At 35.1% G+C, this 26,294-nt stretch overlaps 1 protein-coding gene across 1 annotated transcript in view; it reads left to right on the forward strand.

Annotated features, from left to right (window-relative positions):
* Nucleotides 1–25,213, forward strand: part of LOC118183316 (cell adhesion molecule 2-like) — a 58,215-nt gene extending 33,002 nt beyond the window's left edge. The window contains exons 5-7 of the mRNA XM_085810945.1: nucleotides 15,957–16,170; nucleotides 21,627–21,683; nucleotides 24,738–25,213. Of these exons, the coding sequence (XP_085667071.1) occupies nucleotides 15,957–16,170; nucleotides 21,627–21,683; nucleotides 24,738–24,826 (360 nt within the window). The 3' untranslated portion in view covers nucleotides 24,827–25,213. The remainder of the gene's footprint in view (nucleotides 1–15,956; nucleotides 16,171–21,626; nucleotides 21,684–24,737) is intronic.
* Nucleotides 25,214–26,294: the final 1,081 nt, after the last annotated feature.

Here is a 26,294-nt window from a genome sequence, read left to right on the forward strand (position 1 = left end):
TACGCCCTATAAATAGCATGGTAGTTTTTTCTGCTGAGATCGTAAGTTTATGTGTTTGTGCCCACTCTAAGAACCTATTTAGTGCATTTTGTGTAATTTTCTCGATATTCTTTCTTCCCGAAGTTACTAGAAGGAAATCATCCGCAAAAGCTTGCAGATGTATTTCGCTCTCCATCTCAAAAATTTGGAACGCTGAATTAGCTACTAGGTTCCACAGGGTTGGCCCTAGACAGGAACCCTGTGGACAGCCTTTCTCCAGTTTATGCTGGATTATTCCATCGTTTGTAGTTACTTGAACTTGTCTGTCTTCAAGGTAGCTCCTTATCAACTTTAAGATCTGAATTGGGCAGTTGATTGAATCTAATTCTTTTGTTACATCAGGCCACCAGACATTATCGAAGGCTCCCTTTATGTCAATAGATATTACTATGGAGTGATTGTCTTCCTCTCTCTTCTTTTTCAGCACTTTCAGGAGATCTGCTACTGCCTGTTCCGTAGATATTCCTTCACGGAAGCCATACTGTTTTTTTATTAATTACTGAACTTTTATTCAGGAAATAATTTAGCCTCATTAGAATGATTTTTTCTAGAACTTTGCTAATTGTGGGAAGGAGACTTACCGGGCGGTAGGAGGTCGGATCCGAGGGATCTTTTCCCTTTTTGTGAAACAGAGCGATCTCTGCCAGCTTCAAATCTTTCGGAAAGTGTCCTACTTTCCAGCATGCTTTGCAGACTGAGTGGATCAGCTCTGGAAACTCATTATGCAATGCCTTGAGTATTATATTGTCTAGGCCATCCGGCCCCGGTGCCTTTTTCCTTGCCAAACCATTTATGATTAAGTCTACCTCCTCTATTGTTGGTGGGAGATAGTCTCCATTTTTGGAAGACCAGAATTTTTCCTGAAATTGCGTCCTTATTAATGTATGCGTTTCTGAGTCATTGGCGGGATCATCTGAAGGAAAAACCGTTTTCAGTATTACCGAAAGAATATTTCTTGTATTTGGTGTGTCAGGGGCCACATTCGCAGTCAATTGAGTCGGTCTAAAGACCTTACCTGCGGCGAGTTTTTGTATTTTCCCACAAATTTCCGGTAATCTACTACAGTGTTCCTGCCAGGAGTCGGATTTGGCCTTTATTATCTGTAGTTTGTATTGCGCAAGTGCCTTCTTGTACGTCTGCATTTTTTTGTCTCTTTGTATGGAATCTGTTTCTGACTGTGCCAGTCTTCTGAGCGCCCGAACTCTGCTTCTATTTGCCGTTAGTTTGTCATTCCACCAGGAAAGTTCTTTCTTCTGGCTGGGTGTTTTTTTCTTATACGTTTGTTTTGCTGCACTTGTTAGAGTTCCAATTAAATGCCTGTAGGCATCATCCAGTCCGTCTATGGTGTTGCTTGCTTGGGAGTTGAAAATCAATTGACCTACATAAGGACGAAGCAGATTAAGGAACTTCTGATGTCCTCCATAAGCTGTCTTGAACCTCTGTTTCAGAGTATAAGTTAACTGAGCGCCCATTAGATAGCTGATTATTCTGTGGTCGCTCAGAGAGGGAATGTCCATAACATGCCATTCCGACATTTGATTTGCTAATTGGGAAGAAACCATGGTTAAATCCGGCCAACCTTCCGCCCTTATAGTGCGAAAGGTGGGCGGTGAGTCTGACGTGTTTATGATGCTTAATCTGTTTGTCATTGCATATTCTAAAACCATTTTGCCTCTTACGTTTTCCACTCGCGCCCCCCATAAGGGACTTGAAGCATTGAAATCACCTGCTAATAAGATTTGATTGTTCCCTATTCTGACGACAGTGCTGATTTCTATTAATAGTGGATCTAATTCCTCACTTGGTGGAAAGTACACATTAGTAATTTGAAGGTGTCCCGTAGTTGTCTCTAGTTTAATGGTAACTGAGTGTTGCGTCTGAGATGTAAGGAGGGGAGATAGCGAACCATTATAAATTATGACAGCCTGTTGAGAGGTTGACTGGAACGTCTTGCTTGTGGGTGGAATTCCTGGCAGATGACTACGTGCTAAGTACGGCTCTTGTATGAGGGCGATATCCGCATTTTCCTTTGTCATAATATCCATGAAGTTAAGCGTTGCAGATCTAGCTCTCTGCAGGTTTGCTTGGAGAAACCTAAGTCCTGTGACTTGTTGGCGGAATTGGTTACTGCCTACATCCGTTGTTGCTGTGTTTTGCTGCCTCGTTGCAGTTCCTGTCGGTACACAGGACATTTTGAAGAACTTGCCGGATGACTTGCGTCAAAGTCTGTGCTATTATGCGTATTGGAATGAACACAATTCGCACAATTTTCCTCTTCTGCCGTACACTCTTGTGTTAAATGACCTTTTCCGCACTTAGTACAGGCTGGTGGGAATCTGCAGTTTTTACTTAGGTGGCCAAAGGTTTGGCAGTTGTAGCAGCGGGTTATTTTTACGTATTCTCTAAACGGACACGAAGTAAATCCAATATAAACCCGCTTGTGGTCGAGAAGCCTGTCTTTGAAATCTGCTGTCACTTTCAGTATCCAATTACAGGTAGTTTCGCCCCTAGGTCTCGGGCTTTTTGGAAAGATAACTGGCGACCGCGTTTCTGGCAAAAGATCTTCAAATGCTGCTTTTATTTCGTCTGTCGTTATGTCACAGGGTACCCCAAATACTATAAGAGAGCTCCTAAACGGACGGGGAATCCTTAGTTCTAAGTGCTCTGTCAGCACGCTGGACTCTTCAATTACTTTTTTAAGTTTGTGAAGGTGTGTGGCTTCTTTGCACCTAATCAAGAGTTCTATAGATCTCGTGGCCCTCACTTGCTGTATGTTGATGCCAAGCTTATGAGGTTTGATGTTGTTTAGAACTTGCGCTTTCACACTATCTGGCGTGCGCTCTGAATCTTTCCCCTTGATAAGTAAAACGTGCTCAGAAGGCTTTTGCTTGGGAATGGCTGTTGCTTGTATGGAAGGGGGCTTCTTTTTCTGAATCTTACCGGCCACAGTTGCGTAACTCCGGCGGTCTTGTTGTCCTGTAGGATGGTTTTCCTGTAGCTCCGCGACCTTAAAACTGGGCTCTCTTGCTTGAGAGAAGAGACTGGCATTAAGTTGTCGTTCTAGTTGAAGTATTTGTCCCTCGTGTCGTGCAATTAAGATTTCCTGATTAGAAGCTATAGCCAGTATTTCTGTGATATAATTGGACACCGCTTCGTGGTCTGCGATTTTTAGTTTAGAACGGCCTCTGTACTCTGCTAAAAGTGACTTGATGTGCTAAAAGCTAAAAGTGACTTGAGTCAAAGTGTTAATCCTATCTAATCTGGAAGATGGATGGTCTAATCTCACTGGGCTCACACACCTCGAGCTGGTAGTCCTAATTGATCTAGTTGGGGAGGTTTCTCTTGACCCCATTTAACATGAAATAGTAATATTAACTTAAAAATAAAATACTAAGTGAGTCTCTCAACCTGTTAAAGTTCTAATCCTAGCACAGAGTGCTCACTCGTTCGATGAAGAGTAATATTAGCTTAAAAATAAAAAACTCAGAGGATCTCTCAACCTGTTAAAGTTCTAATCCTTGCACAGAGTGCTCACTCGTTCGATGAAGAGAGTCGGAGGAACACAAAGCAAATGTAAGAACATTATATAGCACTGAAGTTACGGTATTTTTTTAGGTGAGAAAACTTCATATGCTTGCAAGAACTAGCGCTAATGGCAGGAAGATGAATACTAATAACGAAGAGGGGAAAAAAACCGTCCGCAGCGCACTATAACATTACAAAATTGGAATAACAAATAGCAACAAACAATACATATAATAAGCAACATACAATAAGCAAATTACTACTACAGGTAAACAATAAAATTGTAGTAAAAAAAAGATTAAACAAATTAGTAGACAATTAATCACGATAAATTCAAAACCAATTGATATTATGCATTCATTAATATATATTAACAATAATGAAAATAATAAAAATATTATTAGTTGTTATAATAAGCAAAATAAAATTATATAAGATAAATTATTGCACACTAATTAAGAATCATTAAGATAAATTAATGCACTCTTAATAAATCCAATATTAGATTATATAAGATTATATAAGATAAATTATTGCACACTAATTAAGAATCACTAAGATAAATTAATGCACTCTTAATAAAACCAATATTAGAGTAATAAGTCAGCAGAATTTTAACAGTACCTACTATTACAGAAAGATTTATAACAACGCTGAGGATTAGATAATTGCGTTAGAATGTTGTTTGTTATTAGAGTCTGCATTTAGAATAAAATAATTCACGTTGTGAACTGAACTACTTGAATACTTCGGGGTAATTAAATTCAGAAAAGTCTACCTTTTGCAGTCCTCCCTTGAATGTGTATAATCCAGACAGTACCAATACAAGTTGGGTAGTTATCTCACATCTAGGAAATGCCGTTATCCTTTCCGCTGAAACTTGAATCCTCTCAAGGTCGAGAATATGGGGGGATTTTTAACGATTCTCAACAGACCCCCACTAGTAGTGGTTTTAATTTGAAATCTCCGCTTGCGTTACCACCCAGTAGAAGTGTTAAGCGATCTTTTGCAACTCTAAATCCTGATGCTCGTTTCTCTTCACGGGATAGAAATGTTCGTTTTGACATTCTTTCCCAAAACAGGCCTGTTTCATCAACATTAAAAACCAATTCTGGAGGATAGTTTCCTTGTTCAATTATTGTTTTTAATGTCGCTGGGAATTCAGCTGCCGCTTTCGTATCACCACTTGCTGCTTCTCCTGTAATCTTTATGTTGTGAAGATTCTTTCGATGTTTAAATCTACTAAACCTTGACTAGCAACGAAAGCTTCACTTATGTCACTTGCCTCAGCCTGAATGTAATTAAAAATTCTTCTAGCTTTTTCCATTACGATAGATTGGCTTAATGGCATATTACGTTCAATTTCGTCGCCAATCCACATAGACAGTCGTTTTTCCCTATCCTCTGTAATGTTATTTCTAGAACATGTAATCCTAGTTGCAGAGCTTGACGTAGTTGCAGTTGCCGATGACAGTATTTTTTCTTTATTTTTAAGAATTGTCCTTATTGTTGAAGTTGCCAAATTCAATGCAGCACTAATTTGAGATTGACATTCACCAGAATCTAATCTTCTAATCAATTGCATTTTAGCTTACAGTGAAATGCTTTTTCTAGTTGCTTTCTTTTCTTGTTTTTTATTATCACCCATGATAAAAACTAAAGATCATAATATTTGTCACTGTATTAATCGTTATAGTCTCTACATATAATAAAAGAAAGAGTCTGTCTGTGTGTGTGTGTGTGTCTTTCGTTTGCGTTGCGCGTAAGCTAATAGACCCACGGCTACGAAATTTGGTACATAGGTGCATCTAGACAAGAGCCAGTGCACCTCGAAACGATTTTTTCGAAATTCCAATTAAATTTTTTTTTATTTTATGTTTTGTGACGAAATCGCGTCATTTTGAGACATAATGGGCTATAGGAAAGCGAGATTTTACTCGACACACTCCATTTTCACATTGTCATGAAACGTAGGCACTTAGCTATTTTACGAACTTAAAATAAATTTCGTGTTTCAATAAATCGATTAAATACGAATTTATTTAACAAAAGGAGCTTAACACCTTTTCAACGGGATTTTTCTAAGAAAATTTATTTTTTAAAGTTTATTTTTCTTTGATTTTTGGACGCATTAAACTTTCATTCTTGCGACTGCTTTTACAAAAGGAATTTTGGAAAAATGATAAAATTTTGTATTTTAAAAATTTTTTTTAAATAAAGCTTCCGAGTATACTTCTCACATCTTTAAAAATCTGATGTGTACACCACATGACGTCCTTGTACGGAATATTAAATTATAAGCATTTTTTCTTGCATTTCATTTAAACTTATTGGATTGAATTAAATCTACTTCGCCGACAGCGCATAAACCACAATAGAATAAATGCATTCTTTAAAATTCACTCTAGTATTTGTTTACCATAGCGACACTCTGGCGCTAGATTCACTTAACAGTATTAATAATTATATAACAGTTAACTTATATAATAACTATATAATGGAAACTAAGTTAACTGTTATATAAACCAATAATTATATAACAGTTAACTTATATATTTCCTTCATATTATAACTCATAATGCACAAAATTTATATCATTTAAAGAATAGAATCGTTGTCACGTGTTCTATTCAAATACTATAATAAAGCTAGAATCATGTATAAAAGAAATTAAGCAAACAAAACAAAAAAGAAAAAGTTTTTCACAGACGCTTGAGTATTTCTCATATATATTTCCTCGAAAAAATTCCAGAAAGAATTAAGCATGATTTAATTGGCAATAATAAATGAATGCGTTATCTTTGTTATTGCGAAGCTAAGTTTCTCTAGATTGGCAACAAATCCACTAGTCTCCTGTTTCAAATGTAAGCATCAATGGCCGCCATAAAAAAAAGGCTTAGCGCCACTTAGACAACTTTAAAATTGTTGATAATTCTAAAAATATTGCATACAGATTTACTAAAGGCATAAAAACCTTAACCGGAAGATAAAAACAACATAATACAATCATTTTTAAAGCAAAAAATGTACAATTTACAAACATATAAGAGTAAAGAAACTGAGATCACTGAGCCGGGTAACAGAGTGAATATATATATATAAATATATTTATATACGTTTGGTGCGGCCGATTGCAACCAAAATACGAGGTGCACATCTACATGTTATAGCAGTCCTATATACAAAATTTCAACGTTCTAAGCTACTCGTTTTTGAGTTATGAGAGATACGTACGTACGCACGTACGTACATACGTTCGTACAGACGCCACGAAAAATTCTCTTCAGAATTCACTTTAAAGCAGTTTTATAATTTTTTTGAAGGAAAAGAGTATTTTATTCTGCCCTTACGTACAGATATCACGCAAAAACATCGTTAAATTGCATTCTATAGCGGTCAAAATGCATATTTTCGTTGAAATATGCTGCCTGAAACTTTTCGCGATTACAATACTTCGTTTTTACTTCGTATAAGGAAGTAAAAATGTGATTTTGGCAACAAGTTTCCTGTCTTATTGTTGTTGATAGATTTTTGATGAAATCGCATCATTTTGAGTAGTTTCATTCTTTTAGAAATATGGGTTTGGCAACAATTTTTCATCTTATTTCTTATGTCACTGTTTTTAAGAGACTGGTATATTTCATTGTCATTTATATATATATATATATATAATACATTTTTATTGATTTTTTTTCATAAAGTTGTTCTGCAGAGTAAAATTCTGCGCGAAGTTTTATGTTTTTTGGGAACAGCTTCAGGGCAGCCCACTTTTAAAGTTTGGCGAATTTGTTTTGGCGCGAAAGCACATGAAATACGTTGTTTTGAAAAATGGTTGCCATCCAGATTTTCGACGAAACTCCGTGTTTAAAAAAATGGCGCCCATCTTGATTTCACCAGAAAGTGTGTATAATAGAAATAAATTTACGACTATTATACACGATTTTAAGAGAAAGAAATATTAAGAAATGTTTAATACAAATGATGAAGGTTAAAAGGATGTAATTTTAAAAACAATACCGGAAACCTTGAGCTATTTCACCTTTAATAAATAATTTGGTAAAAGCGTAGAATAGGCTGCATCAACAAAGTTGAGAAGGCGCAGCTGCGTGACGTCTATAAACGAGCTTGTAAATAAGCTTGTGACGTCACAATGTATTCTCCATGCTAAGCGTAATTTCTATTTTCTCTTTAAAAAAAAAAAAAAAAAATAATAATAATAATAATAATAATAATAATAATAATAATAATAATAATGAATTGCTTATTATTGTAAATTAACATCAAATTCTTTACTTTAAATTTAGATTTCTGACATTTAAGCTTAGGCGTAACTGAAAATAAGTATAATAAATTGTTTATATTTAAAATTACTACATACAGTAAGCGAATTCTACCAATTATTAAAACGATAAAGAACGTCGCAGTCTCTCATACTTGTATTTCATACAGCTTCAGTATTTTCAAAGATTTTTAAGCTTCAGCATTTATACAAATAAAAAGAACATTTTAAACTTAAATTAATACTCTGAACATATCAATTTTATCATATTTACAAATTAACGTTTTGCTACATAACGACATAATCCCTTACATACCAGTAACTAGACAATTTTCATTATTTTCTAAAAATTTTAAACTTCACATTAATGAAAAACAGGTTCTTAAATTCCTAAATCACATCATATTTTCTGTAGGCAGGCATACTAGAATTCTACAAATTAATAAATAAAAAAATCTAATTTCTCACAATGAAAGAAAATATTATAAGAAAATAAATACTACAAATTTGGAACACTAAGCAATGCTTCACATACACACACACATATTATCAAAGAACTTATATTATCAATTGCAATTACGAGAACAAACACAACGTATTATAATAATGAGATAAAAGTTACTTATAGGGACAAAGTTCACAGTTTTGCTACTGTTGAGTAGATCGTCGGGTTATTGATATACACTGAAGTGACAAAAGTCATGGGATAGCAATATGCAAATATACAGATGGCAGTAGTTTCACGTTACATTATACAAGAGATACTACAATTTTACGTATAATTTCACTAAAATTATTTACATATTATTACAAAATGCATAGCTGCGGTAAGATAGCTTCCCCGCAGAACGGGTTTAGGTTTGCCATAACTACATGTAATCTAAAAAAAATGAAAAAAAAATTATGAAAAAAAAAAAAAAATTAGTCGCTGGATGTCAACTCTCTAGTCCGCCAATAATCGACTCTATAGGTTTTCTTCTTTCAACGAGATACATTTTAGCAAATCATCTCTGTCCATATCAAAATTCTGGTTGCACAAAATGCACAAGAGAATATCATACATACCAGTATCATGAGGATATTTAGGGAGGCTATCATGCCCGGTCTCCAAACAGAACGCAGCAACTGCAATGCATCTGGGAGGGTACTGAGTATTACGAATCGAATCTCTCCACTTCTTACTCTTAATTGGGCCCACCAGCGGCTGAGCGGTAAAGCCTTTGAACACTGGTAGTTCGGTCCGAGCTTCGAATCCCGCGAACGGGCTGGCTGCATGGGCGTTTTCGTGGTTTTCCCCATGTGTAACGTGTATACAAGCCAGTTTCCCTTCGAAAGTCCTCCACGAAGGCATTCCTCCTTTTAGGCAAATAGCCCTCGTGTGCTTTGCCATAATTGAATATTCCAATCCAATCTTACTCTTAATTACCTTAAGTAATTTAATATAAAAATTTTCCCTCATAGCATTTTTTTACCATTCTTTCCATTGATGTAAATGTTACCCCACTATTATTTGATTGCAAAATTTCAGTTCCCTTTTTAGATAATTTATCAGCCCATTCATAGCAAGTTATTCCAGTATGAGCCGGGATGCACTGTAAGACAACAGTCATCCCTTTTGAGGCTAGAAGATAAAGAGTTCATCTGCAAGATTCAATAATTTTTTATTCCTCGACATTATGTACAGAAATCGCTTGAATATCTGAAAGGGAATCTGAAAAAATAACGATGCCTTTTATTTGGGTTTAGCAGCTACTTTTAACTCACCATCGATTGACGATGACTTTAGAGTACATCAAATAACATTTAGAATACATCAAATAACATTTAGAATACATCAAATAACATTCAATTCCAATAGATCCTAGTGGATAGGTTTTAGTAGCCCTTCTGTGGAAACATCTAGGAGAGAGTAGTCTGATTTCAGTTTTAAAAGTTTCTGTAAAACTCCATTCTAGATCTTCAATCTCCTAGGTCCAGATATACACTGGTTATCATAAATTAAGGAAAAATCACAAAAATAGCGATAACTCCCTCAAAAATAAGCCAAACCGTGTAAAATTTGAATATGTTGCCAAGTATGAGTAGCTGAGTAAAACTGGAATATGCAAATTACTGGCGCAGCACTCAGAATGCGTCATCTGCGAGGAGAATAAAAGTCCATGTTTGAGAGCAAGCCCACATATTTCACTGTGATAGTGACATCAGAAATCTGAGATAGCCAATTCGTAACAATGACCTCCAGGTATCATTTGCCTGCAGAACTACGATGGAGAGCTATTGGAGACTAGAGGAAGGACTAGAGGAAAGACTAGAGGATGGAGAGATATTGGAGACTAGAGGAAGTCCAACAGAAGTGGCCAGATAGCTAAATGTGAGTCCTTCTGTGGTTCATAGATTTTGGAGGCGATTTCAAACCACAGATTCGGCCTCTAAGGAGGTTCACCCAAGGACGGCCATCTGCTACGACGAGCGCTGATGACCGATATTTGACATTATGTGCAAGCAGGAATAGAACCGCTACTCCGACTCTTCTTAGATCCTCCCTTGCTGCAGCCACCGGAAGGTTGGTGTCAACGTCAGCTCTGCGTAGAAGGCTTCACGAAGGTGGTCTGTATGCCAGACGACCAGCCATTTGCGTGCCGCTCACGTCACGCCATAGGAGGGACCGTTTGCAGTAGGCACGACAACATGTCCACTGGACGCTTGATCAGTGGAGGGCTGTTCTCTTTACAGATGAGTCCAGGTTTAGTCTAGAAAGCGATAGTAGGCGTCATTTGATATGGAGAGAATCTGGAACCCATTAGCATCCGTCAGACATCCGTTAAAGAGATACATACGGAAGAGGCAGTGTCTGTGTTTGGGATGGATCTATTTGGGTCGACGTACAGACTTCCATGTCTTTCCAACAGAAACCGTGAATGGTCCGGTTTATAGAGATGACATCCTTGATGCTTATGTGCGCGCATGTGCCGGGGCAATAGGTGATGCTTTCCTGTTACAGGACGATAACTCAATACCGCACAGGGCTCGCATCGTAGATGATTATCTTCAACAGGAAACAATTATGCGCATGGAGTGACCAGCTCGATCCCCGGACTTGAATCCTATCGAGCACGTTTGGGATGATTTAGAGAGACGTCTAGCTTCTCTCAGTCTGGCCCCTCAGTCCCTTGCCTTGCTTGCAACAGCTTTGCAAGAGCAATGGCTCTCGCTTCCTATGGATCTGATAGACCGCATAATTGAAAGCATCACGCATCACTGTATGTACTGTATTGCTTCTAGAGGCGACCATCTTCCCTATTGAAGGTACTTTTCCTATAGCAAACTGACACCTTCGATTTGTTCATTTTATACATGTGCTAATTTCTATACTACCATAATTGTCTGGTAATTTATTTTTATGTCATTTGATACCTTACTATGTGTTGTATATTGTGGGTAAGTTTCATAAAATTCTACATGTAACGTTTTCAGTAATCGTGATTTTTGTGATTTTTCCTTAATTTATGATAACCAGTGTATCATAATTTCTCCATGTCTCTGTTGATGGCAGTTTGATTAATATCTCATATAGTATTAAATCTCTGTCCTGAAGTATTGGAGTGAATTTCACATCTCCAGTAAAAAGCATCAGGGCCTAATTTCGAAAAGCTTGAAGTTTTTAAATGTTTGTATTGCCACAGGCAATCACAACGATAGCAGATTTATGGCTTATAAATTATATGGTAGGGGGCACTGCACATTTTTCACGTCTCTTGCTTCAAAAGAAACCTAATGACCCTACAACCGTTAACCTTTTTCAAGCTCTAACGATCACTTTATCAATGCATCTCTAAGCGAGCATTTTGTCAAATTTCACTCCTAAATAAATAGCCTCCTTTGTCTCCTGGATGCGTCTACTATTATATTTCAAGCTCATTTCAGTTGGTTGATGATTCAGAGTAAATGTTTGGTACACGGTTTTGTCAATATTCACTTCCATTTGATTTTCTTTCTGTAGACCATTCATATAATGCTTCCGGAGCCTGATTGATCCCATGTACTATTTTATCAATATATTTTCTAGGTACTGAAGTCCACAATAAAGTCATCAGCATATAGAGCAGATTCAGTGTCCTTTATTTTATTAATTCTGATAGAAAGATCATTAACGTATACATGAAAAAGACTTATGCTGCCTGCGATAAACCACAATGAATTTGTTATTATCATGTCTGCCTGCGATAAACCACAATGTAACCAGAGGTTTCCGATCCATGCCGAACTGCATAGAATCTTTGAATAATGACATTCTTTGTCCATCGGAGCATTTTGTCACCGATTCCTAGTGTTTTTTATTTATAAATAAATTTAATTTTCCAAATACTATCGTATGTAGCTCTGAAATCAATAAAAACTGCCACTAAATTTTAACTTCTATTCAAACGATCTTTAATTACTTGTGACAGTCTTATGACCTGTTAACTAGTAGATTAAGGAATTTTAAGCCCACTTTAAATACATAGTAAAAGGTCTTGAGGTTCTAAATAAAAAACAAATCTGTCATTGAACATTCTCTCCATTATCTTAGCCATAATGAAGTTTAGTGAAATTCGTCTGTAACTATCTGGACATTGTAGTGGCTTATCTTTCTTTGCTATCGGAAATAAATTTCCGCCAGGCTGCTGAAACGTAAGAATTCCAAGAGAGATTATAAAGTGTTAAGAGGGAATTCCAAGGCATCTGTATCTTAATATTGAATAAACTCTGCATGAACGCCATCAGGATCAGGACTCTTCTTAATTTTTGAACATCATTGGAAATTTTAAAGTCATTTGATTTTAATGAAGGACAACTGCAAACTTCAGAAATAGGAATTAGAAATCTATACTCTTTCAATTTGGATATTACGTCTGATGACGAAAATATTACAAAGGTGCGACAAATCGTGCTCTTGAAATGCAGTTTGAAAGCAATAATTTGGAATAATACTCATGTTTAACAATGAATATATTCCCAGAACTTAGTGAAAAGGCACCAATTGTGCTCATTCTATGTCATAATTACGTGAGTCTGAATTTAGTGCCCTATTGTCAATCAAAATAAAATTCAGAAATCACTTTATTTTAACATTTTTGTTTAAGATTTATGCAAACGTTCTTTTATATATATTTTTTTATTTCCTTGATTCATCTTTTGTTTATTATAAAAATATGGGCTTACAATTTTATTAGCCCAAAGGGGCTTAGTCCAGAAGGGCAATTAATTTCATTTCAGTGTTTTGCGTTGAAAACTTTAAATGTTGGTTCACTTTTCAAATTGTTGGCACCAAATATTATCGCCGCGTGTTATATTTAATGAAATTAAATAATGAGGAACCTGCATAAATGCACGTATGTTTTTTCGCACTATGATAAAACAACGATACCTAGAGCCATCAAATTTTGAATAGCTTAATCCTCCACCGATTATGGGTACCTGAAGCCCTAATTTGGAATTTGTTTTATAATCGATTTCATATTTTGCAACACTTTTAACAAATTTTTGATTAAAAAACTCAACGATTTCAAAACGAGCAATAGCAACACTGTACTGGGAAAAATATTTTTATCTCCAGCGCGCGAGACTGTGTATAGGATATTCTAAAAATATGCTCATTTTAAAATTATTTTGCGATATTTCCGTTGAATTGAATTTCATGGTTTAAGTGCGAGGAAAATGATATTTTATCAATAAAGGTAACACACAAAACGTTAAAAAAGGCCCCTTTGGGCGTAATGTAGAATCTGAAAGTTTTCAGATTTTATTTATTTTTTTTTTTCTTCTATTTTATTAGAAATTGCTTTAGAGTATGCGAGAACAAATTAAATCTTTTTAGGGCTGGGGGTGGGAGCAAGAAAATGGTTCGAAACTCGTGCTCTAAAGAATCAAATAAAGCTTACAATTTATTTGAATGCAAAAGAAGTCCATAAAATCTTTCGTAGGCCGCAATGCTCTGACCTTTCCCAACATTTTAAAATCATCTTCATGGCTGCAGAGCTGCCACATACCTTAGTTCACTAACGCACTAACAGATGGCAATAATTCCTCTGTTGCATTCTTTGGTTTTCTCGAGAACATTGACTGCAGTACTGACACATTTCAGTTTGCATTAGATGCTCAGGTTGCCCATTACTTGTACGTTGTGGTGCTGTAGTATATTTAGAAATTCAAAACGTAACATATAAATTTCACGCAGAAAGTGAACAAAATTGTGCTTACTCTTTAATTGAAAATGTAAACCAATCATTGAAATCATTCCTCATCTATGTTCCATCTCAGTATGACTTTTGAATAAGAATGGCAAAGAAACAAGGTAACCTTTTCAAACTTTCGGAAATGGAATATGACGACTTTACTGATATAAAGGCTGCCATAGATGAGATGTCAAAAGTTTATTGTAAATAGTAACAATGACACCGTACACTACAACGGGCGACTTTACGAAATAGAATGCACATACGAAAAAAAAAAAGGCGCCTGAAAAGACGTCGTAAAAGTTACCACGATCACTTTGCAACCTCTTAGACCAGTTTGCAACGTCTTTGCTACATCATGTGCTACTTGGGCAAGGCCTCTGTATCTTAATGTTTAATAAACTCTGCATGAACGCCATCAGGACCATAGATGAGGTGTCAAAAGTTTATTGTAAATAGTAACAATGACACCGTACAACTACAACGGCGTATTTTTATACTGAAAGTAGAACAACAATCATTGGATTACTTCTGCCATAAAAACTTATTTTACAGAAACAGATTTTAAAACTGTCGATGTAAAAGCCTCCAGACGCAGGAAAAGTCTGCAATCCTTTCAGGTAGCAATGCTAAAAAAAAGCTTCCAAGAAGCCTCTTTCAGTATCTAAGAAGAAATTCGTCAATCTACGAATTTAATAGCCAGATATGTTACTCAGCCTTTTACAGCAATCTAAAATTTGAAACATAAATATGAGGTCTATTTTGAAAAGTAAATAATAGGTTAGTCTAGGGAAATTCTATTTTTTTTTTTTTTTTTTTTTAATTTTGTATATTGATTGACGATGTAGTATTCAAATGTAAAGAATGCCATTTTACAAATTTTCAGCGCTTGTAATAATGTGGTAACGTTTGTAAGGTTTGCATTTATTTTAACTAACATTTATTTTAAGTTTAAACTATCTTTCCTGTCAAGCCTTACTTTCCGCTGGAATTGCCAATGCCAGAGTATGTAAATTTTAGTAGAACGCGCAAGGATTCAAATTATCAGCGGAAGTATTCTGAGTTAAATAGAAAGGAAACGAGTTCGAAAGGGTGCTTTCTTGCTTCACGAGTGTGGAGGTGGCTAATTAGAAATTGAAGAACCACGCGTTTCAGCCTGTGTGCGTGCCTCGGCAAATTGTTAAACTTTCAACATAATATTCAGAGTTTGCTGAATTATCAGCGGTATTTTAGAACGCGGTGAGGTTAGTTACGTTTAGAGAGCCTCGTAGTTAGTCACTTGTTATTATCTCTCTTCAGTTTCTTATTTTTATTTTACCGCCGGGTCGGCGTAGTTTGTGAGCGTCAAGAGCACGCATTTGTAATTTCTAAAGTTGAATAAAAAGGGATTTAAACCCTTCTCAAGACTTTGGTCTATTTCCAGTTCTCAGCGGTCACCACTTTGTTGTGTGCAGGTTGGAAGCGCGCAACTTTACACGTTAATAAAACATAATTTCTTGTTTCTAAATTTTTTATTAAACAAGGCTAACTTAATAGTATTTTATAATTATTATTATTAACAGAACTCCTATGAAGCCTTTTAGTAAAATAATTATTCTGTAATCTATCTTAAGCGCGCGATTCCTGCATTTGAAAACCAAGAAACACGTTAATTTCAAAACTTCATTTTTCGAGCTGTGCCAGAATTGCGGTCCATGAACGATATGGCATTTCAACTTTACAAACTTCAATTTCTTAAAAAAAATATGTTCATGTTTTTTTCATACTTAAAAAGCTCTCTAATATTTCAAGTTTTAATTTAATTAGCATTTGATTCATGAAACATGAAATGAAATTCGAAAGAAAATTCTCACAAATGTCGATGCACTGCATTGAAATGTATACTTTTACTTTTCCAGATAGGGAAGGGCTACCGAACAGAATATTCGACCAGTTTACACAAGAACGGCCTATTGACAGCAAGCAGGAGTTTGAGGTTCGTAGTTAAAAGCGAACATTTCGTTAATCAAACCCTAAAACTGGAATGCCTTGGCTCCTTTAGTAACGTATCCTATATGAGTCACGATAAGTTAATCCGAGAGCAGTTCTCCTTTGATAATAACGAAAACAAAGGTACGTATTAAAAAAAGTATGGCTGCTTGTATTTGTCAAATTTTGAAAAATTATTAGTCGCGTTTATCACTGATTAAGTAGTTAACGCCATGAATACCATCAGTTTTATAAATGAGTTGATTCTTATCTATAGTATGAGATGATTGCATTTTTCACTGGTGTGTGTGTGTGTGTGTGTGTATTTAATTATGGCAAAGCACACGAGGGCTATCTGCCTAAGGGGAGGGATGCCTTCGTGGAGGACTTTCTAAGGGAAACTGGCTCGTATACACGTTACACATGGGGAAAACCACGAAAACGCCTATGCAGCCAGCCCGTTCGCGGGATTCAAACCTCGGACCGAACTACCAGTGTTCAGCGATTTTACCGCTCGGCCGCTGGTGGGCCATTTTTCACTGGTACCACACTTTTTAGGGTGATCGGAAATGACATAAAAGCAGCTTTAAACCAGAAAACCTTTCTTTTTCCTGTTTAAATTTAACTTTTAACATTGTATCAATCACTTCTATGACTTCAGTGCATTTTTTTTTAAGCAAAGAATTCTTTAGGTTTTTTTTTTTTTTTTTTTTTTTTTCTAAAATTTTTATTTATTATGTTATCAAATATTATGCATATTTATGTAAGGCGTTGTCAAGAAGAAGGTTCTGTACTGATCTACTCAGGTAATAAATGCAGTGGACAATAACTGAACTCTTAAGCAGCTGAGTAAGAATCTTCCATTGGTTCGAGTCACTCTTAAAGTACCTGATTTTGCATCATTCCGTTGATCATATCTGTTCATAAGTCAGTGCAGGTCGCTTAGTGGTTAAAGCCTATTTCAAACTACCTACGATGACAATAGATGCCTGAGTTAATGGTTTGTTTATTTTTTAACGATTCAAGTTAAACCATGCTTTCCACATGCGCAAAAAAGCAAAACTCTCTTTAGAAGCGGAATACTTTTTTATGTGAAATTTATCATATTTAGGGGAAATCACTCTTTTTTTCCCTCGAGTAATATACGTATGAAGAAAATATTTTGCATCCCTCGTCACAATATGCTTTAAAAAAGAATCCGATTCATTTATTGTGAGCAAAGAAGTGAAAATGGCGGTTTTTAATTTGGAGTTTACGTGGCACACAAACATAAGCAGGAAAAAAAAAAAATTCCCAATTCATTTCAAGTAATTTATTGCTGTTGACTGAGCATATTAAAGTATCTGCAGTATTTCTCTACAGATGATACAAGCATTTAACTCTAATAATGTCATAAATTCTATGTTTTCTACCTCCCTCTGTCATCCATTTCTAGGTCTGTCGCCAAAATTAAAATTCCGCCTCGGGATGTCTTACACCATCCTTTACATTCGCATAGTATTTAAGTTGTTAATCCTTATAGTATCTAAGTATATCAAAAAAATTGTTTTTCTTACTAAGCATCTAGTCATGTGTTACAATTTATCTATGATTAATTTACTGAAATGTTAATTTCGTGGAGTTGGCAAACATAAGGCATGGTGTCAAAGTCATAAAAATCAGTAAAAAATTTCGGATGCCAATGCATTTTTCTGTACTTTCATACACTCTTTTTTTTTTTTAAGCCAAAATCCTGCATTACTTTCTGATCATCCTGTTATAACCAAGTTACCTTACAAAGCCCTTAACGAAATCTCTTTTCCTCTAGAGCTGGGGTTCCCAATGGAGTCGATATTGACTCCTAGGGCTAAATGAAGTTTCAAAGGGAGTCACTGATGATCAAAGAGTCGGTAGCCAAATATTTGCACACGAAATAAGAGATCGGTATAATCAAAACCCATTTATTATAAATAATAATAATAAAATTGCTAATTAATTGTTTACTGATGTAGGGCTGTTTCCTACAAAATTTAAGTCTTAATCAAAATACATGGGTACCCTAAGTTTTGGAATTTAAACATCATCCAGCAGAAGTATCTCAAAATTAAAATTGTTACCGAAACCAGCATTATTGGCTTTTCCCTCTTCTTACCCAATAGAAAGTAGGCTTTTAGTCAAGCTAATAATTTACAGTGGAAAACAAGTGACTGATTGAATATTTTTGAATGAAATCATTTAAAAATTAAGTTAAGAAATTTTAGGCCAAATATATTTAAAAAAAATTTCCATCAATGCATCAAGCAGCCAAGAACATGGATGCAGTGGACGAAGATATCGTCAAAAAGAAAGCAGTGAAAATATACTTGACGCTTTGGGAAGCCATAAATGAGGAAATTAATTCGAAAAATCTATTACCTAACCGTTAAGTATGCAAAATAGCAGAAGCAAAATAGTTACAATACATTTTGCTGCTTCTGAGACGGGAGATTTCCTTTTCATAGGAAATAAAATGGGTCAATATAAATATACAAATATTCTTAGTGAAAATCCGAAAGCATTTGCAAGAAAAATGCAGAAGGCGTTCAAGTTCTATCAAGATAAGAATCCTAAATATATAGCTTTAAATGTTAGCGTGTTAGCGTATGTAACCATAAGCTATACAGCTGTCCTCAAATATTAAAACCTTTTTCATATTCTTCGGACGTCGATCGAGCATGCAGGGAGTTGGAGAAAAGAATAAACATGACATTTTTTCGAAACCTTTATTAAAAGCATTTCTTACGGAACTCTTACGCAACAAAATTTCTTACGAAACAAAATGGAATGTTCTTATTCGAAAAAATTGCCTAGCCGGGTGAAAAATGCAATTTTAATTAAAGGATGTTTATCAAAGCAATGCATGTCGTCCCGTTACTCTTATTTTCGCGTTTTCATTAAATATCCACTGTATGTTCAAAGTAACCGGATACTTATGCAAGTTTTCAGAACTGTTTGAATAAACTATTTCTTTTACAAAAAAAAAAAAAAAAAAAAAAAAAAAAAACTGTTCTTTATGACTTTTACAAAAAAAAAGTATTCGAATAATTTCTAGAAAACAAGTAAATTAAAAAAAAGGATCAATAGTAAAGAATTTCTTTATTCCGATTAAAGGCGAGATGGCTACAGAAAAATATGCGTGATGTTTAGAATATCCGAATTTTATCATAGGATTATTTTCTTTTTTATTTAATACTGAACATCCAGCTCACAATTTACGCATTTCGAATTCTCCATATGTCATGATGTTTAGAAAAATTATAGATTGTACTTGTGTGTGAAAACGACATATGATGTTCATTTGGGCAAGGCTAAAAATCGCGCAAGGAATGAGAAAAGAAGCTGTTGGTCATGTAGTACCTATAGATACAAGCAGTGAGAGCATATCAATTTTTAATAACATTTGAGTAAACATTAGCTTCTCTTATCTTTAACTCAAATCACGTATACTGAAGGTCATTCCCAATTTATAGAAACGATTTTCTATTTAAATTCCCCTTTAGAATTTGACATAAAGATTTGGCATTTTCAGTACAATCGTCTGCTACTATTTTGTTTTGACTGGAATGTACGGTAAAAGATTTATTTTGGAAATGGATCCTGAAACTGATAGATAGTTCAAAGATAACTGAAAATGATTCGAAGAAGTTCGAAATGTATTTTTCAAGGAAAAACATTCATATAAAAAAATTGTAAGGCTGAAAAACCATAGCCTAAGACTATTCGAACCCAGGTAAATATCATGAAAGTGAAGTTTTTGATTTTGAAAGGAAATCCACCGACTCAAAGATCCATTGTATAGGAACTGTAAATGTCTTCTGACATTGTAAGTAATATCATTCCTAAAGATCTGAAGTTGGAAAAAAAAATGTTTAAACCTAAAGTTCATGTGTTTTTGCTACAGTATATTACGGAAAGAAAAACAAATTGTAGAAAATTTTATGAAAACTGCTTGATTGCCGATAAGTGGAAATTTGTGGTAGCATTCGATGAGGTATGGGCATGTTATAATAAAAAAGATGAATTTGCTGTTGTTCAGCTGATGAAACTGAATGTACGAAAATGGCTTCGTCAATGTACACAAAAGTTCCCAACGAGATTAATGATAACTGCAGTTGTTTAAAGGGTGAATTAAAATTCAAAAAGGTCTCAAGTAAAGCTAAAATCAATTCACTTTAGTATCAGCATAATATTTTAGAACCACTGTTTGAAGAAGGAATGCCAGCCTGATATGAAAAGGACATCCATAATATCCATCCATATGGAAAGGACATTATACGGAAAAAACCTCTTGTTACGCATTTAAGTCAACTGCTGCTTATTTAGCAAAGAAAGTAGCAGAAACAGGAATAAAATATATTCATTTTAGTGAAATACCTGTGAAATCACCTGGCGCTTCTCCTATGGAATTTTGCGCTTTCGGTCTGTTAAAACGAGCCTTGAGAAAACGGCTTCTATGAGCACAGAACGAACTGTAGAAACGACTTAAGAGGAGTGGGGTGAAACTGACATAGCGGCGCTAATAAGATAAAGTTTATTTTCATGGAAAATTCTTGTTAGGGTTACAACATAAGAATCAGGACTATCAGGTAGAAGACAGCCGCAAGAAATACACCTTCTATGCATAAAAATTAATTATCAAAATCGTTTCCATAAAGTGCGAACGACCTTCTGTATTCATTCAGACAAGAAGATTATGCAAATTAAAGCACTCACAACAGAGTTTAAAAACTAGGGAAGTTTACGTTGCAACTTTTAAATCTTGATGACCGAAAAACTGCTTTGTTGTTTAGAATTCTTAGAGCCATCCAGCTTTCCATTGCCATCTAAGATTAATAAGTGTCCTCCTCTTTGATTTTGTGGGGAAAAGCTTGTTTTACCAATATCAGTTTCAGTATTAACTTACCTTACAGCATACAAGGTAATCAAAATTGCTTTAAAATGTTATGTTCATAAATGCAAAAAGTGTACAATCATAAATGCTTTGCTATATCTATTAGCATTAATATAAGTTGAATGAAACGAAGTTAAGCCATTAAATGAGGTTCAAAGTACCTTTTGTGTACTCATAAGTGACTTCTCGAGAAATAATTATACTTTAAAATAAAAGGCATTATTATCCCATCACGTGGAATCACCTTCTGGAAGTACAAAAGTCTAGGGTCAGCATAATGAAAAGGCATAAAGGGAGATAAATCGGACAGTTAAAATAAAACCAAACAAAACAACGAGGCAAATAAGTTCTTCACTAATGAAATATGATTTAAAAAATCAGATTACAAATGCAATTTAATATTTGTCTGATGTTATTCTGTATAAATTAATTTTGTTTTAACTTCATAACTGTTACATTTCGATTGAAAGCGTTTTTAGAAAATTTAGGAAATCCAATCCATCATCAGTGACGAAAGACCATTTCATTTTTTATTATTTATGAAAACTCTTTTTTTTTTAATCTGTATTTTATAACATTTTCCGAATAAGAATAAATTTTAGCGCTTGAGAAAATGTATTTCATGATTTAAATGCAGACTAGTATTCATAATGTTTTACTTTACATATTCAGGTACCATTTTACTTTTCAGAAAACGTAATTATTGCTAAACAACATAAGCACCAGCACCGAGAAGCAGCAAAGCAAAGTAAGTACTACAGTTTTAAAATTTGCCTAATTTATTCATACAATCAGGAGAAAACATGTTATTAAGACAAACAATGATCGTATTATAAAAACTTTAATTAACCAAAAATTGATAATAATTTAGCCAAAAATAAATAAATAAAATGCTGAACCAAAAGAAACAGGTGTGCCGTAAATATGATATCTCTGACTTACTGAGATTCCTACATGTCACTTTTAAACCCTTGTTGGCTAGGGAGTTGCACTGTGGTCATAACAGTAAATTGACTGGCATTGTACTGATGATAACCAGGATCCCGTTTTTCGGATGTTGAGTGGTTGAGGGGGGCACAGGGCCGGCGATACGCATTTGCTACCCCATGTAATCTGTGCAGTACTAAATTCTGCTGTCCAGTATCTAAATTATAAATATTTTACCGTCTATAAATTCTGCTTCCCTTTCCCTCTAGCAAATTCTAAAAATTTTGCAATCCCTAATTTTTGCTGCTCCATGGTCTTCTGCCGCCGCTGAATTCTATCACTCAGTGCCGCTGCGCCAGCTTTGTTGGGGGGCGGGGAGTAGAATTGTTTTATCTGATATAAATAATAAACGAAGCCGCAATGTTGCAATGTCTACATGTCATCTTGATCTAAAATCCGATATTGCCAAAATCACAATGATTCAGGATCTCGGACTTTGTACTGAATAAAACTAAGTAAAGAATGTAAAATAAGATTGCAAATATCTCCTAGGCCATAAAAACTTATGGCTAATTGCAGTTCCAATTTTTGGCAGGAATGGACTACTTACGCATGGTTTTTGGACGTTTTCTCTTGTAAACATGAAATAATTTCCTTTAAAAATTTCTTCACTGCAAATAATTCGTGACTGCTTAGTCATAATTAACCAAACAATCAGTCATAACTTACAAATTCATCCTAAGTTGTAGTATTCAGTTAACATTTGTTTGACAAGCGGACATCTTTTAAGGTTTAAGAAGACATGTTTTAAGGATTAAGAGAAATTCTCCCATATGTTAACCCACCAAGGACTAAGTGGTTAAGAACGCTGTGTAATGATAGTTCTGCGTGCGTGCTTTGGGCTCGATGTCGGGCTTGCTGCATGGTTAGGTTTCGTGGTTTTCTCCATGTGTAACGTGAATAGGAGCCAGCTCCCTCAAAAAGTCCTCCTCTTAGGCAGCTAAGTCTCGTGGCTTTGCCATATTCAAGTAACCTAAATCTCCAATATGTTTCTCATGGAGGGAGCGGTCAGTATATCCAGCTAGCAGTTAGAAAGTCTTGAAGAATTCTTTGTTCAGCGATGATTTAGTTGATATTTTGTGACTGTTGTGACACATAGAGATGCCTGAAAACCTGAAGGCAAAAAATTCCTTTCTAAACATTTACCAAACTCTTATTAATGAGATGTTTTCTTCTTCACAATTAATTTTTCAGCACACTGAATGGAATTCAGCATAGCTAAAAAATAATATTATGCAGTAAACGGCTCTGTATTATTCCAACATATTTTAGAAATAAAAAACGTTTTCAGCTAGATATAGGGTAAAAGTGCACAGCAGTTTAATTATAAAATTCTGAAATAAAAATATGTTCCAATTATAATCATATTCTTATATTTCCTCATCTCAGCGAATTCTTCCGGTTTAAAATACGTTCATATATTGTTAAATAATTAGTGATTCTTTAATCCACTCACTGCCACATATATTCGAGGATAAATCGAGAAGTATTATAAGTGATGCCTCCTTACTGACGTGGAAGCTAGCTGCCATTCTCCCGGTTTTGATGAACATTGTTATCTTACGTCAGCTGTAATAAACTGGTTATGATTAAGAAGTTAATATAATTTACTGAAATTTAATTTTTTATAGTTATTTTTGGTACTTATGCACTATCCCGTCGGCAGTGAAAGTTAGTGAATATACTTCAAAGCTGTACGATCATTCTTGCGGATTTTTGAGCCGCCATATTTCTATCTGCAACTCTTGCAATAAAACAACGTATCTGCACAATCCACCAAACAGCTGCTGCTTCGGAGGAATTTGATCGGCTTCGTAAAAAGTATTTCGTTAGTTTGTACTATTTTGTTAATCCTTCTGATTTTACCGAAAGCTTTGTTTAGAATGTTGAGTAGAAACTCCGATTAGATAGTGATTCCAATCTGTTATAAAATCAGATATAGCTAGCTGTTCTTTCAATATTTAAGAGACGTTAATTCTCTGAAGCAGCTGCAGATGAACTGGAGCACATCACAAATGGTGTTGGTGTATTTAATTATGGCAAAGCACACGAGGGCTATCTGCCTAAAGGGAGGGATGCCTTTCGTGGAGGACTTTCTAAGGGAAACTGGCTCGTATACACGTTACACATGGGGAAAACCACGAAAACGCCCATGCAGCCAGCCCGTTCGCGGGATTCGAACCTCAGACCGAACTACCAGTGTTCAGCGTCTTTACCGCTCGGCCGCTGGTGGGCCGCACATCACAAATGTGATTCTACCTCCCTCGAACCATATTCCTTTTTTGAATAGATATTCTCTCATCACAAATTTTCGTGTTGCCTCGAAATTGTTTATTCATATTTCAATAAACTATCATATAATGTACATTAATACGCACCATTTATTTTTATGGAAATCCTACCATAAATCTACTGCTTTCTGTTCTGTAGAAGACAGGTCACAAATCTTAATTTTTTTTTAAATGCAGAAAAAGAAATTCAGTAACAGCACTGAATTTATATTTTTGTTTACAAAAACAAATGCTGGATTTCAAGACTCAGGATCGTCACAGATAATCCATAATTTTCACGGATATCCTTAACTGGTGTCAAATCGTCACAGATATCAATAATTAGCGGTACATCACACTGCTTGGTACATCAAGCTGCTTCCATGTTAACTCACTGTCGAAGAGCTAACACGGAAGTACCTTATTCTCATAAAATTATATTGCTATTTAAGAAATTAAATTTTAAGAATTCGATGGGTATTTTATATTATCAATTGATATTATGTATACTATAATGTCACTGAAAACGGATTTCTTTTTTTCAGCTCAAATCTCTACTAATGGATGCACTGTTTTCTACCTCCACTGGTCCTTCTGGCTCACCGTAACGTTACTCCATCTCAGAAGGACTTAAACAAATGGTCAAAATAGTAAAATAATGAAGTCATCTGTTTTCCAGTTTGCAATGATATAGTTAAAAAGGATATACAGTTTCCTTTGATAGCTCCATCCCTATTTAAATTTATTTTTTATTTAGAAATAAGCTCGAAAGTAACCTTCAATGAAGACTATGTAAGGTGATATTTCAGAGAGATTGCATGGTAGAGTGTTTGTTTATTCATTTGAATATGAGGAAACAAATGAGGACTCTTAATGATAGATAATCTGGTAAAAAGATATTTTATTTACTATTTCACTTTTGTACATATTTAATTTAGTATTCCAAGCATCCCGCAAGAAGCGATGATTAATGTTTCGTCAAATTCTTGTTGTAATTACGAGCTAGTAATAAATTTTTTTTTTATTTCATTATTGTTATATTTAAATTTCATTCTTGGATTATAAGTTAAAGGCAAGATGATAATTCATTTGTAGCTTAGAAAGGTGAAATGTGTGCAAGTTAAGCGTAGATTAAGTTTAAACTTAAAAACTTACAAAGACTTCGTTCTCAGAATAATGTATAATTTATCAAATAAGACAAAATACTTGACCTCATATGTTAGGAAAGGAGTTCATTTTACTCTAGAGAGAGAAACATAAAACCCACTCAAGGTTGCAGATGAGTGAATCCAAGTTCCATTTTTATACAGCATAAACCTTTACCTAATATAAGATGTTCCTTTACCTAATATAAGATGCCGGATTCATCCAAAGCCAAATGCTGGATTTTTCAAATTTGGTCAAATATCTTCTCCTAGTGAACAGACTCTGTTTCGGGCTAAGTTCATCGTATTGTATGCTGCAAAGGAATATACCCATTCAAAACTTTTAGTGTAGCATCAGTATCAACTGTGAACCACCCGCTTAGAAATCATAGATATTATCCAAGTGATTCGTCACATCATACCAATACCATGGAATTAACCGATACCAAGATTAAAGTACGTCCTGTCACTGGTATATATGACACTCACACAAACCTGTCTCGTCAACACGACCCCATTACGAGCATCTCCAGGCAGGACAGAGCCTAGATACTACCGAGTACAGCTTTGTGAGTGTGATGTCAAATGTACAACCAAGATCTTGGTCAGTTAGCCGCTTCCCGTCCTGGGAACGTTGCAGTTCCTCCACCACGCAGAAACTTGCCAACAGAGGGGTTCTCACTTCATACCACACAGCCCATCAGGGAGCGTTCACATAACGTTTAACGATCACAAGCAGCATAAGTGGAACTTGAATTTCGTTGCTAGGCAACTAGTCCTTCTTGCGTCACAGCAACTCATATAAGGATTTTGCTTAACTGTTCTAACTTTTCACATTTATGATGGGATGATATAAGAACCTACCAATCAGAGTAAAGTATAAGTTAAGACATAACTTACTGAAGCTGAAGATCTGTAGGTATGAATAAAGAGAAGCACTTTTGTGCCTTGTGACGA

Source organism: Stegodyphus dumicola, chromosome 1, assembly GCF_044657685.1.
Source record: "Stegodyphus dumicola isolate Sdum_Otavi_A_Nest chromosome 1, ASM4465768v1".
NCBI classification, from domain to species: Eukaryota; Metazoa; Arthropoda; class Arachnida; order Araneae; family Eresidae; genus Stegodyphus; species Stegodyphus dumicola.